Genomic DNA, 17,154 nt, shown 5'->3' with positions numbered 1-17,154 from the left:
ACTACCATCAGGATAGACCAAACCCATTTTTCGGACGTCACCAGGGCCCATGCCAGGAGGCAATGAGACTGGGGAGAAAAGGAGGCAGGCAGATGCTGCCTCCCCTTTCTGGAAAGGGGGTGTCCGAGCAGTGTCCTGAGGAGTCCAAGGCCGTCTCCTGTGTGGTAGCTTCTCCAAGTTTATCTGAAATTTTGGGATTGGAGAAACACTATGCTTCTGACCTTGGAGCACTTTCCTTTTTGCTGAAGTGACTTGATCGGCTAAGTGACTTGATCGGCTACCTTGCAGCTAAAAAGGACAGTCTAAGGCCCAAATCTTGGATGCTCCTTTGGACTGAAAGTAATCTTGTAGGGGCTGTAGACAGAGCCAACAGCATCTCAATACATAGGCAGCTGACCTGGCAGAGGCCTCCGCTGCATCATATGCACACCTTAGAGAAAGTTTGCCTCTGGGATGACCCCAAGGAAGACAGGGATGCCTTTGCAGAGCAGTCATGGATCATTTAGAAGCTTTCTCCAGTAAGGCCAAGGAGAATTTGGCCATGTGTGACTGGTAATTTGCAGCCTTAAAGGCTAGAGTAGCCGAAGTGCAAGTCTTCCCCCACCTCTCCATGGCCTTGCTATCTTTATCGGCAGGCAGGACAGTGGTAGCAGGGAGAAGTTTGGTAGCCCTATCAGTAGCAATAGAAATGGTTGCTGGGTCAGCTGGCAGGCATTTGAAAAGGAATGACTGCATAAGGTACCCCATACAGCCCGTCTGCCCTTCCAGGGACAGGTGGCAGAGAATCTGGGTTAATGCATACAGCCGTACAGGACAGGAGGAATAAGAGCTGGATTAGGAGATTCATCTGGACCAAGTCATAGAATCTTTTGTTGCTCAGACATGTCTGAGCAATCCCATTTAAAATGCTCCAAGATTCTGTGTCCCTGAAGGAAAGATCTTCCACAGGAGTCCAGTTCACCAGAGAGTTCTGGGAGAAGCATATACCGCAGGGAAAGAAATTTGAGAAGAGTAGGACAAGGAGTCCCCTGAGGAATGGTTGTTGCAGGCTAAGAATCTGTGGACGTAGACCGCCTTGTGGGCTTAGCCCTTTTCCTGGGCGGTTCGGACGGGGGCATCAGAAGAAGCTTTCGTTCAGACAGCGATCTGCCTAAGGCATTAGTTTTCAAGGAATAAAAGCCTGAAGTTGGTGACAAGGGTCATGGGGACAAACTATATAACAGTGACCCCTACCCAAAACAAGACACTGGTCATGGGTGTCTGCGGGGAACCCGGCGACCACAGTTGCACTTGCTCTTAGCAAGCATAATACAAAGTGACCAAAGAAAATCCCCAATGGGGTACTTAAAACTGATCAGACGTCCATGAGTAGCAGCAACACCTGGCGCATGGCCGGCAGCTAAAAAGTTCTGACTGATGCGCACAGATGTCACTTATGGCCCACGTACCTGCTAACTTACCAGATGTCAGACACCACTAGGGACTGCAAAAGCTTTAGAAACCTGGCTAAACAAGCAGATGGGAAGAAGGGTAAAACCACTAGTGAATACTGCAAAATTGGAATAGGCCACCTGACTGCAACACTGGGATAGGACATCTGACAAGTCTGACAAGTGTTTTAAAGTATCACAAGTTGGGACTTTTTGGATTTTAACTACAGAAGCAAAACATTCAAGGGAACATTCCCTCAAGGGCAGAAAAGTCCTTTGTCCCCGAGAAGTCAAATAAGCATTTTTTTCAATGAGCAATATCCCAAACAGGCCAATAAAAAAATCAGGATTGCGCACCCACAAGGATTTAACAAACAGCTGTGCAAGCGACAGGTATAGGCCTAACCTCAAGTTAAACTAAAACTCGTTGACAGCTGAAAAAAGCTAGAGTTTATTCAAAATTTTGTTAGCCTGTACTAGAGTGCTTCAGTGCAGCAGGGACGCCAAGATACACATCTGATGCACCGGACGGGGCAGAATACCAGAGCGTTTTTACAAGGTGATCTAAAGGTCAGTGATGCAAGTCTTACTTTTACTGGTTATGGCCTCAACCTTTAAGAATTTTCACTTTACAACACTTTCAGTGGGACAAGTGTTGAATTTAAAAATAAACAATGCTCAAAGCAGGCAGACACAAAGTAGTATGGTTTCAATAACAGCTGAAAATTCTGTAGCAACACTTGAGCAACCTTCATGCAAGGGAACCTGTGACAGCTTGAAATCACACTGGAAAACAGAACAGCAGCTCTCCCATAATAAAAAAAAAGACCACAGCAAACACGCTGCCATCAAAACTGCATTTTGCCCTAATAAAGTCTCAACTAAAATAAAAGTGCAATAACTTGCATCAGGATAGCAGTTGGGATACATCTGTTCTAAATTTGTTAGAGTTAGAAATATATTAGTTTACAAAAAGACATTACTTGAAATACTTTTATTAAGAAATTCAACACGTTACAAATAAATCATTCGAACAAAACACAGCTAAAGCGATCTTTGCATTCTTTTGAACCTGCACACAACTGCCACAAACTTCACTACCGGCTTCCTCAGGGTTCAACAAATGTCACCATTTCACGGTCACACAGGTCAAAGTTATATCACACACACCATACAGCATCCATCAGGTTGACAAGGGGATGGGGAAGACACAAATATCCATTACACTTTCAACATTCATCTGCATGTTAAACTATACTTTGTGGTATAAAATTCTACAAAGTCTCAGATATGGCAGTCTTCTAGGTACAATGCACTCGTACATTGCCATTTCGGCTCTCTGCACTCTCACCAAAGCCACAGAGACTGAGTCACATCTTGCAAAGTTCAAAACTCCATATCGCACCAACAGGTCTCTGCACGCGCTCTCTTTTGCTCCCGAATCATACCAGCCTCTCATGCCTTGGCATCAACATCAATCCCACACAAGGATTCATAAGTCCAAACAGCCTTCTGGTTCCACATCACAGTCGTGCGTTGAAACGATTCCATGAAATAAGAGTAGTGGATAAAAGTACAACACCCACCGTCAAAATACAGTATGACGAAATATTTTTACACCTAGGAATGTCAAGTACTCAACATAAAGCACTGAAGCTGCAGAGATTGAAAACTTATCCCCCCAAAAAAAGGATTAAAATTAGGGTACCCCAAAAATAAGTTTAAAGGGGACTAAAGACTAGCCGTGCATCTCCTAACCAATTTTCAACTTAGTCATGCAATAAACAGGGCTCAAACTCACTTAAAACCAAGAGAAAAAAAATACCACTATTTACAGCCCACCCACCCACCCATCAGGCACTGGTTTTCAGCCAGTAAAGGGTGTTTCAATACCCATAAAATCTGAACAATGTTTAAATGCCATTGTTGACAAAAGAAAAATCTATGAAAAATATTTCGCTATACCATATATTCAGAAATTAATCCATCCTGAGAGCTTCATACTTACCATCTGGAAGAGGGATTCCTCACTGAGGTTTTACTACATTCCCCACCCTGAGGACTTTGATTCCATGCTGGACCCAAACCCAGAATTGTAACTCCCACCAGAGCCAGGTGCATTCGCTCCTGATCCCCAACCTAAAGATCCAGAATTTGACCCATAGGAATTACTCCCACCAGAAAATGGTTGGTTCTGTTCTCTAGGTCCAGGATTTGGATTATTCCCCGATGGTCCAGATGGATTCTGATTAGACATCATCATCCCCCAACTACTCTGCAATGCTGCCTGTGCTGCTGCCATCATAGCAGGGTTAATGTTAAAAGACCCAGAACTAGACCCAAAGTTCATCCCTTGACTACTCATACTGTTTTGGCTTCCCATTCCAGGGCCACCTGGACCTCCCCTGCCAGGAAAGCTCCCCTGGCTCCCAAAGCCTGAGTTACCATAGCCTGGGTTACCAAATCGGCCACCTCTTTCCATTTGCCTCATGTTATTTTGCTTAGGCTCTGCAGTCGATACGTGAACACTGACTCCTTTAACAATCAAATCTTCTCCACAGAGAGACTGGGCCACCTAAAAAGAAAAAAAATTAACTCATTAAATCCAAACAGCATGGGGCTAATTAACACATTTGCTTTGAGATCTTACTATACACACTGGTGTTATTACAGCTCTGGTTATACATGCCGATTTTATACTGCTGAATTATGAAGTGAGAAGCGTTCACCTAGTCGAGAACTTTCCAATCATGTAGAAAAAAAGGGAAACCATACTGCTCTTTAAGGATATCGCTGAATGTAAATTATGCATGTAATAATTTCATATAATCTCAGTGGCAATACAACACATGGTTTTGTAAACTCAGTGGCAAGTGTGCCTCTTTTTATGACTTTCACCTGGAGGTTAAAGCTTTTAAGAAATTAAATGTAGTTCTGAAAATAGACAACCACAACAGCATTTAAATATCTTGTTTTGACATTACCCACAATGTATTAAATGTCTTACCAATATTAGACTGAATACCCCACTATCATAATGGAAACTAGGAAATGTCCCCCTTTGCCCAAGGTCTTGTAAATACTCCTTAACCCCAGCTCTACACATGTAGATGCCATCTTATAGGTTCATACTAGGCTATCTGCCCTAGGGCATTTATAAGCCTAGCCAGAGTGTGGCTTTCACCACCCCTTAGGATGAGAATACTATACCCATTAGTTTGCTGTGCCTCTGTCCAGCAGTGACACTGAGAGGATTCCCGGGGTAAACCTACGATCTCCCATCCACTCGTCAAGATTTCTCTTGAACAGAGTCAGTGAAGGGCTCTGCCTCACATGGACTGGGATTCTGTTCCCTAGTGTAAGGAGTCTCTGGGTGATGAATCTGTCCCTCCAGCACGTCCTATTTATATCCGTGTTGAGGTTTAAGTCTCTTGCTCTCGTGGCTCTGGTGGATTTGGATTTTTTTGAGGTGGAGCATGTCCATTAATTCCAGGTTGGACATGGCCTTGTATGCCAGGCACAGATCACCTCTGAGCAGACAGTATGCGACTGAATAGAGCTGGAGTTTCTTCAGTCGGGCAGCGTATGACATATGTTTGAGCCCCTTTATCCTTTTGGTGAGGAACTTTTGGGGTCTTTCCAACTGCAGGTGTCGGGTAAGGTACATTCCGAATGGGGCGTTGTACTCAATCATTGGTCTGATAAGTGAAGAGTACAGGGGTACAATGACCTCTCCTGATCTGGATGTGAATCCCTTCATGATCAGGTGGGCAATGTAGAAGGTCTTCCTAACCACTTTGGCAATGCGAGTGTCAAAAGAGAGGTTACTGTCAACTTGGGTGCCCAGGTCCCTGATAACTTCCATGTTTAATGGATTACCACCTATGTGGTAATTAGGGGTTACCTGGTTTTTCCCCAAAGGGTATGACTATACATTTTTTGGCATTTAGCTCAAGGCCATGGCTCTGGCACCAGTTATCCATTTCTATGAGACCTCTCTGGAGGATGTCTGTGTCTGGAGTGTCAATTATGGTGCCCAGTTTTGCAGTCGCCTGCAAATTTTGTCAGCCACAATCCCCCCCATGTTTGCCTGCACTTCAGAAAAATAAATGCCGAACAAGAGGGGGCCCAGGACTGAGCCCTGTGGGACACCGCTTGTGACCGGCTTAGAGTCTGACATGGCACCAGCAACTCTAACCCTGTGGGTTCTGTCCTTGAGCCAGTTTGCAACCCATCTTGTGACATATGGGTTTACATCTAAGCTGGTGAGCTTTTCTATGATACCCGAGTGGGGTATTGTGTCGAACGCTTTTGCTAGGTCAAGGTAGGCTGTGTGAACTGCTTTACCCTCATCAATGGCCTTAGTGACTGTTTCGAAAAAGTCGACCAAGTTCAAGAGGCATGATCTGCCCTTAAAGCCAAATTGGGTAGGATCCAGTGTCTGTAGGTCCCCAATGTCTTTATTTATGAGTTCCATTATGATCCTCTCCATAGCCTTGCAGACCAGGCTAGTCAAGCTTATGGGGCGGTAATTTCCAGGGTCCGTAGAAGCACCGCCTTTGTGGAGTGGGACCACAGATGCCGTACGCCATTCTTTGGGTACGTATCCTGTAGTAAGTCTAAGATTAATCAGCAGCCTTGTGTGGGTTTAGTTCCTCATTGAGTTAGTGTAGCACACAGCCGGGGACACTGTCCGGTCCCATTGATGCTGTGTTTTTTGCTTTAGAGAGCAGCTCTCACCTGGGCATCCTGGAGGTGCTCGTAGAAGGCATTTGTAAGGGTTTCAGCAGCGTGGGTTGTGGTTTCCACTGGCTCGGGGGCCTTGAAGGATACCACTCCAGTCTTAAGTGTGAAGTTTGCTTTTGAGAAGTTCTTCACTGTGGTATTTTTTGCTGGGGTTGGGGGCGGGATGTGGATCTCCAGTGAGATTAATTTATGGTCTGATCTCACCAATGAGGGATATACTTCCTGTGTGGAGCATTTTGTCCCCATGTTTGTGACGATCAGGTCTAGTATATTTTCTCCTCTTGTGGGAATGGTGACTAGTTCCATAGCATTTGAGTTTATGAACTCCAGGAACCTTTGGGCTAGGGTGTTGGGGCTTGAGTAATGTTCCCAGTCTATGTTTGGGTAGTTGAAGTCACCCAATGCATTTATAATGACTATACTGTAGAAAGAAATTGGTTCAAGCCAAGTCTTCCACATCTAACTTTTAGAAGCAACCATTCCTGACAAACCCCAGTTAACTGAAATGACTTTAAAAAGGTACAAACTTGCTGATCAGTTCAGCTGAGCAACTATTTTTTCCCGGTAATGGCCAAAAGGTGGCCCAACAGTATCATGTCACACATTAAAGCCAGAGTTTGTTGCTGCTTTTGGTATAACTTACACAAACAGGACCTTGAGGAACTCTGTATATTTATATTTTTGCTGCAAGCAATTCTTTCACATCCCACACAAAGTCAAAAACTACAATCCTCCACATGTTGAATGCCACAGTGAATGTTTTGTCTCTTGTGACAAACACCCTACCAAATCTTAAAACCTACTACAGGTCTGGATACGACAAAACTCTCCCATAACTCAGCACCAAGCATACAGTCTGGCAAGTGCACAGGATTAAGTTACTGGGTGGTTGACATGCACCTTGCGGTCCTGCGTTAGTGTTTAGCTTAATCTCAGTCACCTACCGGGAGACCAAATAAGCTTCATAACCAATTGATGCTTGTGTCATTCAAAAGTACAATAGCCTACTAGGTTTGCCTGGTTAAACCTAATATCAGCTGACCCAGAAGATTAAATATTCGGGCCAATGGGCTTATTAAAGCCAGGAATTTGCATGCAACAGTTGACAGCATTACAGTAACATATTTGAAAGCTTTTGTATAGTGTTCTTTCTACACTATGCAATTTACACTATTTTACAAAGAAAGAACATGCTCACAATATGACTGCACCATGACCCATTTTAAAAGTGCTGCTTAAGACTGCCAAATCCTTGAAACTAAAATCCTGGACCTGGTCCTAAACATGAGTAGCCACTGTAGCAGTGTCATCCTCCCTGGTAAAGATCAGACCATAAAGCGATCACTTTTTGAAGTCACCACCTTCCCTGACCCCCCCCCCCCCCGTCAGGGTCAAGCAATGTTAGAGTGGTTAATCTTGCCTTCATTCTTACACATGGGTTCGACTCAGTTTGGCTGCTTTTACTAGCTGAAGATAAAGAGTAGCTAGAGACCAGGTCCCTATCCAATGATGCTCTGTCCCAACTCAGATCTAGTTTGCTGAACCCAGCATAAACAGATATAACCCAAGACATACCAAAGTACCAGAACAAGACCACCAGACTCGGAGATGAACACTCGCATGGAACGTTATGGTAAGTACATAACTTCTTTATGTGAAGTTAAATCGCACAGTTCATTCTTACACATGGGTAGCATCTCAAGCACCCTAATCCTGGGTGGCTCAAGGGAGTATATTCCCAAGGACAGTGGAACTAAAGGAAGCCTTGTCCACTTTGCAATGAGTGATAAAGGTATGCGGCTTAGACCAAGTAGCAGGTGCAGTGTCCAAAGGCAATCGAGCTGCATAAGCAGAAGTGGAAGCCGCCCTAGTGGAGTGCGCCTTCACACCATGCTCGATTTGGTTTGCTAAAGAGTATATGAATTTAATGCAGTCAGTTAACGATTTGGCAAGGGTAACTTTAAAAATTGGTAATCCTCAGTGTCACAGCATGAGATACAAAGAGTTGATCATATCTTTTTCTAAATTCCTTTGTCCTGTCCAAATAGAATCTCAATTGTCTGTGGACATCAAGTTTATGCAACATAAGTTTATGCAACATGTACTCCAACTTATTAGAATAATTACTGAAACAGGTTGGAAATTAGTCTGATTTAGGTCAGTCTCAGAAAACACCTTTGGCAAATAAAGGATTAGTCCTCAGTGATACTCTAGATGAAAAATATGGGGTTTGCTAGAAAAGGCTTGAACCTCAAGACACCTTACGTGCTGAGGTAAGGGCCACCAAGTCTTCCAAGAAAAACTTCAAATGGCAGGGCGGTGCAGGCTCAAAGTGGGAATAAGTGACAACACAATTTAGATTGCAAGGAGTAAAAGGCAGTCTTAACAGGCTGCCGAAGATAAATGGTAATCTTCAGATAGGCCCTACATAAATCTGAGACATCATATTAGAACCTTCAGATTAGAGGTGAAAATTCAAAATTGCGGCCAATGGAACTGGCAGCTGCAGCACCTTCATGAAAAAGCTTGCATAGGAATTCCAGGATACTAGCAATCGGGGCAACATAAGGATCAAAGTCATTCTGGGAAGCCCAAAAAGCAAATCGCTTCCATTTACTAGCATACAACTTTCTGGTGGAAGTCTAATGTGAAGGTACAACATGCTGTACCTCAGAAGAAACTTTGTGTGACCTGGCTAGGTTGGGAATCTGAGCAGCCAAGCTGTCAGTGGGGAAGGGAAGGGGAGGGAGGAATGGAGGGCCCCTGACAAATGTGTCAGCAGGTCTGGAACTGGGTCCAGAATCCAAGGTTCCTCAAGTTGATAAGAGTTGGAGGAAGGGGAACCAAATCTGTCAGGGCTAAAAAGGGGCCATTAAGATTACAGTCCTTCCCAGGCTTTTGGCTTTCCGCAAAAATTTCATAATCAGGGGTATAGGTGAAGGCATACAGGATTCTTGGGGGGGGGGGGGGCAATCATGCCACAGCAAGTCCCTTGGGCCGTCCCCCTGGAGGGGTTGGGCAAAGTAGCTCCTACGGCAGAGTTGGTCTTCCCCTCTTGCCAACACCTAGTAAGAGTCTGCGGGACTTTGGGACTGAAAAAACGAGCCATTGAATGGGGTGTTGACAGAGGAAGACTTGAAGGCTTCTGCAAAGGAGCATATAAGCGCATCCGCAAAGGAGCATAAGCACATCCAGGAAGGTCTCCTAAGAGACCTCACTGAACCCGCTGCCTGACTAGAGCCATCGGCTGTGTAGGAAGTGAGCCGCATGGACGAGTTAACTATGGAATTAAGGGTATCAAGCTGGGCTGTCACCTTCGCAGAGACAGCTCCATCTGTACTACCCTGCAGAGTACCTCCAAGCTCTTTTGAGATCTCTGAAGACCGGTAGAATGAGTCAAGTAGTTCAGAGATAGATGCATTTCCCATACCTCTCTATAGTCCTGGAATCCCTAAAGGGAGGATAGACAGAAGAGGTTTGACATTTCTTGGTGACCGCTGCCACCACCATGGCATCAACTGGAACTCCCTTAGTGAGGAACATCTCATCTTGGGGGGGGGGGGGGTGAAACTTGCTGGGCCTCTGAGGGACCGATTCCATAATATCAAAAGCCTCCCACACACCTCGAGCAACCAATTCCATTAGTTCAAAGGGCAGAGTCACCCAGGAGGTGAAAAGTGAGATCCTCAGTAGGGTTAACCGGACTGCCTGTCACCCCTCTGCTTAAAGAATTCCAGGATACTCAGCAAAGGAGAGATCCTCCAAGGGGGACCCTTCTAATTCCTCCAAGTCAGTGTCCGAAGTCAAAGAATCCTGCGGGGAATCTAAATGCCTCCTCTTGCGTTTCTCAGTGGGAGCTTCTGGTGAGGTCCTAGTAGAAGGGTCACCCGATGGGGTTACCCAAGGCGCTGGTCTCTACGCTTCACAGGAACCTGTGAGGCAGAAAGTGGCACTTGGAAGCGGCCTGCTTCAAAGACTGCAAACTCCCCAGTGGAGAGACAGTGGGCTCCAAGCCAGAGGACTGAGCACAGCTCATCCATGCTGACACCCCAAGAGGAAGGATTGGAACAGATGCATCGGTTCGACACCCCCCCCCCAGCAAACCAGAGAACGCCTGCTTCCAGACTCTTCCAACGGTACCGAAGTAGTAAAGGTTGACTGAGCCGATGGCACTGGAGCAGGCCTCTGCTCCACAATCAGATCCTCCTCCCCCAGCTCTGAAGGCTTGGCGAATTAGTCACAGCAGGTGCAATGGTCTCCGGCTGACACCAGCAGAGTCTAGGCCCATAATGTTGCCAGTGCCAGGTTTGAGAAGCCTCTGCACCACCCAGTCCACATCAGAGGGTCCTCAAAGAATGAGTCGAAGGAACTGAAGAAGAGTTGAATAGGCGGATCAAGGTTTCGTTTCAAGATGGGGGACCAGCTCCAAAACACTGGCTCTGTGCACGGCTCCGAAGACTGCAGAGCTGGCAACTGCACCTTCACAGTAGAATTGAGCTTAACTTAGACCCCTTTGATAACTTGGTCTGGTAAGCCTTGTCCAAGGACTCTTAAAATCTGGCTTCAATAACCCTCTATCCATCAACTTCCCTCTCTCAAGCAAAATCCCTCTACTAAGGAGAATGGCAGACAGAGCAATCTTCCTGGAGGTGAACTATCCCCAAAGCAAGACGCAATTCATATGGGCGTCCATGGAAATCTTCTGCCGGCATTTTAGGCACTTATCTAAATAAGCTACAAGAGAGCTGCAGCTTTGCATGATATGAAGGGGCCATTCAATCAGCTCAAAAATATCTGCATACAATCTTGAATGGCAAGTTTCACAAGAAACACTGGAAAAAGGTATTTGCAGCAACAGCTAGATCAAAAGAAAAATCCCAGTGCTGGATTACAGGCACAGGCAAAGGTAGTCATTTAATAGGCTAAACAGTCTAGAGGTTCTTGTTTAAAGTAACCATACTAATGCTTTTTACCTTCTAGCAATGCCAAAATTCAAATACTGAAGTGCACCCAAATCCAAGTTTAGCAGGACTGCCAATTTGGCTAGTGTGGAGGTGTTCTGATTCACTCCATTTCTACATAGGAGACTGCTGGCACTTCACCTCTTTAGTCATCAAGTTCTTTGCACAGATACATTACCCATTTTGTAGACTTTATAGGTGCTTAAAAGAAAAACTTGTAACCTTCGATTACCTCAGACACTTTTTTGAAAAAGCAAAGGGGTGGCTTTCACCTACCGATTAACGGCCAGGTAGCAATGTTACAGGATAGCAGTCTTCACAGAAGTATACAATACCAGTGCTAGAAGCATAGACAAAGTGGTGTGTGTTACTGGATATAGAGACGAAGTGACAATTCACTAGGTTATAGGTCACCCCACCCACCAGGCACTGGGGCTAAAGCTAAAAATGTAATCCTTAACGTGCTCGTGTTTCCTTCAGACAAGGTTAAAGGCTAGCACTTAGGGTGCTTTTATACCTCACCTCTTAGAACAAAGGTTTCTGCCATAAAATTATATACCCCAATCCTGATTTTAAAGGGATTCTGGTTTATGATCACCACTTGCCCTGGTTAATGACTCAACCTGGCAAGAACTGTGCGACTTCTTCTGGCTTAGTTTAATATACAAACAAAACCAGAAGTAGCTTCACAGAGAAACAGTGGGGGGCAGGACAAAAAAAAAAAAGAGCTTCATCCTCACCAGACAGCTTATTTTCTAGAGTCCTGAATGACAGCTTTCTCTGGTGAAGTAAAAGCACATTTGTTCTTTTGTATATGTGAATACTTCAAAAAGAAGGCAGGCCCACTGTAGAGTTAGGCTCTCAGCAATGCTGCTGCGTTGATACTTTAGGCAAATTAGCATTTCCCTGCTGTACTATGTTCTACAAATGCAGGGCCTTGGCTTTTTCAGCCAGGTCTTGGACACAAGGTTGGTCCTGGCTTTTATGATCAGAGGCCCCTGAAGATAGGGTAGGTAATCACTGGCTTTGTTATGACATACCGTGCCTAAAGTTGATCTCAAATGCTGAAATGGGAATCCCCTGTGGAATGTGACCACGATGTTCCCACTGGATTCAAGATGCTACTGCATTTTCTCCAATATGTCTGGCTAAGGAAAGTCCAGCCAGAAGCATGTGTGGGCCCTGTGCTTTGAGAAGCAGACTAGGATACACATACAAGCAACCTTTATTACTCAAGATCATCCAAACTCCTTTGAATCATATGGTCTATGACAGACAGGACAACTCTGGACAATTTCAGCTGTAGTTTGGAAATGGAAATTATAACAGACGCAGGACCCAAGACTTTGTTAATCAGGCCAATTGAGGGCAACCTGCCAGAACGCTACTTAAATGACTGCAACAGTAAAACACGAAGAACATCTTTGCCGCAGTCAAAGATCAGCTTACTCGTTCTGCTTGGTCTCTGGGTCTCTGGACACGCTTAACATAAGTACCCTGTTGGGGAATCTTCTCGTTTTTGTCAGAGCTTAGGTTGCTTTTTCTGCTGTTAGCCGATGTCATCTAAAAAGGCAAAATTAAGTGCAGTTGGCATATTCCACAAAAGATATCCATGGTCTTTGCTTAAGGCTGTCACATGACCATACACCCTGTAAAATTTGTCAGTTCACCCCCAAAACCTTACTCAGCTGCCTGGCAGCCCTTAGAGAATCAACGACTTAAATGTTTTGGCCCTCAGTATGGATCCTGAACCAGCCATAGGGGTGGAGCCACATAAAAAGGTCAAGGTTTCTAGGCCAGATACTCTACCCTTAGGCTGGCAGCTGGTGGGACGTCTGAGGTGGAGGAACATCCTAAAATAACCAGCAGCTTCAGTACTGTTATGGAAGCTGCCCCTGTTCTCCATTTGGTAGTTTGAAGAGGTTAACTGGGATGCCTGCCTCTGCCGATGTCAGGAGAGGCTGACTAGCTTTTTAAGAGGTTGCTTAGCCTCCAGTACCCCAGCCTCTCAACTTATAAGACTCCATTCAGGAAGCAAAACACCAAACATCTGTCTACTCCAGTGGAGCAACAACCTAACTGGCAAACCTTCCCATTCACTTTTAGGCTTTTACTGCCTTGAGGTCTGCTTCAACTCAAACTGGCCTCTCACCCTGGAATATTGCCCCCTAGATGGGGACAATTTAGAAGACTACTCTCCATCAGAAGACTGACAAATCTCCAAAACAATACTTTCAGTGGAACTCCCCTGTACATGCAGTTCACCATTAGAGCTCCCAGCTGCACCTTCCAAAATATCAATACCATAAAACAGTGGCTCTAAACACTGAACCACTGACCATGCCCAGCAAACTTTACAGTGTAGCCAATTACTTCCAACAACATCTGACTAAATTTAATACAGCAATTGGAGGCTCCGGCAGAACATTACTACTAGACCACTGGCTCCCACCAGAAGCAAAATAATCCTCCTGAACTCCTTGGCAAACTGCGTTAAAGATCACACCTCACCTTGGTGACTACAATAAATTGACAAGTCATGAACCAAAATTATGAGTTGTAAATCCATACACCAACATGGGAGAGCAACTGGGTCATCTCTGGCCCAGTAGCACTTAGATTCTGCATACAAGTGCAAACAGCACCACTTGCAAGTACAAAACACACAGGAAATGGTAATTAGGTTAGACTTGGATGGAGTTTAGGTTGGATTTTAAAGTCAATTTTACTGCATGATAGCCAGCCACATAAGCAAGTAGCTGTCCCCACCCCAGCATGCCATCCAGACAATTAATGGGGGAAGAGGATTACACCTTTGGGCCAGCATCCACTCTTGAAATACTCCAGGCTTCACAGATTCACAATTTTAAACTGCCTTGCTCCATACCAACAGCAGTCACCACAAGCTGGGGGGGGCAACACAAAACCACCGTAACTGTCCACTCCCTTTCTACACTGGCCTGTGCCACCCTCAGTGCACAAAGTGCAAGAAACAAAGCTACACAATGAAAGTGCTATTTTTTAGCACTACCCAGACATTCCTGTCAGATTGAGACACTCCTACAAGTATGCCAAACCAGGCACATGATCCTCCTCACACTCCTAGCTAGATTTCTCCTAATCATTTCAACACACACACACGCAGACACACACACACGCAGACACAGACACACACACACACGCAGACACAGACACACACACACGCACACAGACGCACACACACGCAGACACACACACACACACACGCACACAGACACACACACAGACACACACAGAGACACAGACACACACACACACGCACACGCACACACACACACACACAGACACACGCACACACACACGCCCAGGCACAGACACACGCACACACACGCCCAGGCACACACACACACACAGACACAGACACACACACACACACAAACACACGGACACACACACACACGCAGACACACACACACAGACACACACACACAGACACACACACACAGACACACACACACACGCAGACACACACACAGACACACACACACACACAGACACACACACGCAGACACACACACGCAGACACACACACACACGCAGACACACACACGCAGACACACACGCAGACACACACACACACGCAGACACACACACACGCAGACACACACACACGCAGACACACACACACGCACACACACACGCAGACACACACACACGCAGACACACACACGCAGACACACACACGCAGACACACACACACGCAGACACACACACACGCAGACACACACACGCAGACACACACACACGCAGACACACACACACGCAGACACACACACACGCACGTATAGACCTTATATCAATGGGGTGAAAAGATAATTCAAATTATGAACCCCTCTCCCCAGGCTTTTGGAAAGGATAATGGAACGAATAAACTATTTACAGGGAACCTTACCAGCAGGGGGGGGGGTTCTACAAGAACTGGTAACCTCTGTACCCCAACCATTGATTGCTTAAAAGGGGAGAATAAGCCAATCTGGTTTTCATATTTTCAACTACAGCAATGTACCCGTGACAGAACATTTTAGTTGGTTCGCTAAGGGTTTTAACTATGTGCCTAATCGAACTAGCAACATAGCCCAATAGTCATTATGGACCTTAAAATCTTTATAAGGAAAGTAAATGTGGAGAATCTACTGGGGACTAGTTTTATCAATGGGGAGAATCCATAAATGTGGAGAATCTACTGGGGACTAGTTTTATCAATGGGGAGAATCCAGTACCTAGGAAGGCTAGTACTTAACCCCCCCATTCACCCCCAGTTGAAAAACCTTGAGTCTTGAGAAAAACATTAGAGACAGATTAAGATGGCAGAAATTCACCCCCAATTTAGATGAGTCTGAACAAGCTTTAAGAAAAATTCTGCTGTTCGTGTTATTGAGCCCGATAAAAGGGGGGGGGGGTGATATGGTCCTCATGGAAAAGACTGAGGGCAAAATGAATTCTATATTACAGGATGAAACTCGATAGTATCAATTAACGAGATTAATACATCATACAAAAAAAATACAGCTACTTAAGACCTATTCGATCAAGGGTCAGTAATCAAGCACTTATATTTGGAGAACAAAACCCCCAAGGTACCCTCCAAGACCCATTACGGCCTCTGAGGGCTCCAAGATTTCTTTCCTATCCAAAACATATTTGAGGTAAAAATACTCCAGAATTCTTGGGTAAAATAACACCCAAATTAAATGTCCCTAATCTTTTTATTCCTTACTAATGTTGTTGTAGACCTTTTTCCACTATATCAACGGGTTTAGCCTGGCTGGAAGAACCACCCCAGGCACAATGATTTTTTTTTGTTTGGAACCGGCTGTCCTCATTCTACACAGCAATTTTTTATATTTTTCAGGAGAATATTTTAAACAAGTAACTTAACAGTGGTTGCCATGGGGGCGAATTGTGCCCCCACATATGCAGATATAGTCTTCTGTATGGGAGAAAAATGTTTTATCAATAGTAAATTTAACAAACATTGGAACTTGTACACTAGATTTCTGGATATCTATCTTGAATGGCACCAATGGGCAAATACAAGATTTGAATCAAAGCACTAGTTTTTTTTACATTAACCTATCAGGTTACAACATAATTTGGATGGGTCTTTCGTTGAACAGGTTTTAAATCTACCATTTATAGGAAGCCTACTTTTTCTAACGCCTATATTCAGTATACTAGTTCCCATCCCCTATAATCAAAAGGGAGGGATAGTCAAGGGGCAATTCATTCAGGCTTGCCAAATGACATCTGATGAACACGATTACATCTTAAAAAGTGCCAAAACTTAACCTAAATGTTCATGGAAAGGGGATACCCAGAGGATTTAATTAATGTACAGAACGAGGTGGGGGAAGGCAGGAACAAAGTATAAACCCATTTTAGGTACTGGGAACATATACCCTCTAACAGGTTCTAACAATGTTCAAAAAACAGTAGGGTTACAAAGAACCTTTATTACTGATTACAGTGTAAATGCTGGTATCACCAGAAACATTGAAAAAAGAATGGGAGAAATTCAGTGATTTTACTGACCTCCCCGATCTTAAAGGGAAGTCAGTGAAAACTTTTTTGGAAGGGTAGTAACAACAAAAACTTTAATATGGGGGACCAGTTACTGCGTTCTCCAATCAATGCAAGGGTACGTTTTAAGTGCGGGGCCTTTTCTCAAAGTAACAGTATTTTTCTAAAAATGCTCTATATAAACATACATTACTATGTAACAGAGCAAAGTTTTTGTTCTTAGTTTTGGAAACCCTCCCCAGGGAAGCCAGGGGTGGCCCTTGGGAAACAACTGGTGTACAGAGAGACCTACTGGCAAATATTGGAAGCTATACCAGGATTGAATGACAACATATCTATTGCCCCTCTACTTCAGTTAAGAGCAGCTAAATTGTGAAGCTCACATATAATGTATACTTTTTTTTAGATCATCCTTTTTGCCAATGTTTACTCTAAGCAGGCATGATGTATATACTAGA

At 44.6% G+C, this 17,154-nt stretch overlaps 1 protein-coding gene across 4 annotated transcripts in view; it reads right to left on the bottom strand.

Moving 5' to 3' along the window:
- Positions 1-2,409: 2,409 nt before the first annotated feature.
- The window catches only part of LOC122790735 (TAR DNA-binding protein 43-like), a 41,567-nt gene continuing 26,822 nt past the window's right edge, over positions 2,410-17,154 (bottom strand). For all 4 annotated transcript variants that reach the window (XM_044058320.1, XM_044058321.1, XM_044058318.1 and 1 more), the window contains exon 6: positions 2,410-4,005. In XM_044058320.1, coding sequence (XP_043914255.1) covers positions 3,472-4,005 — 534 coding nt within the window. In that variant the 3' untranslated portion in view covers positions 2,410-3,471. The remainder of the gene's footprint in view (positions 4,006-17,154) is intronic.

Source organism: Protopterus annectens, chromosome 16.part0 (genome assembly GCF_019279795.1).
Source record: "Protopterus annectens isolate FY-2018-M chromosome 16.part0, PAN1.0, whole genome shotgun sequence".
Taxonomy (NCBI): domain Eukaryota; kingdom Metazoa; phylum Chordata; order Ceratodontiformes; family Protopteridae; genus Protopterus; species Protopterus annectens.
The sequence above is the reverse complement of the archived record's forward strand: the minus strand, read 5'-3'. Positions and strand labels throughout refer to the sequence as shown.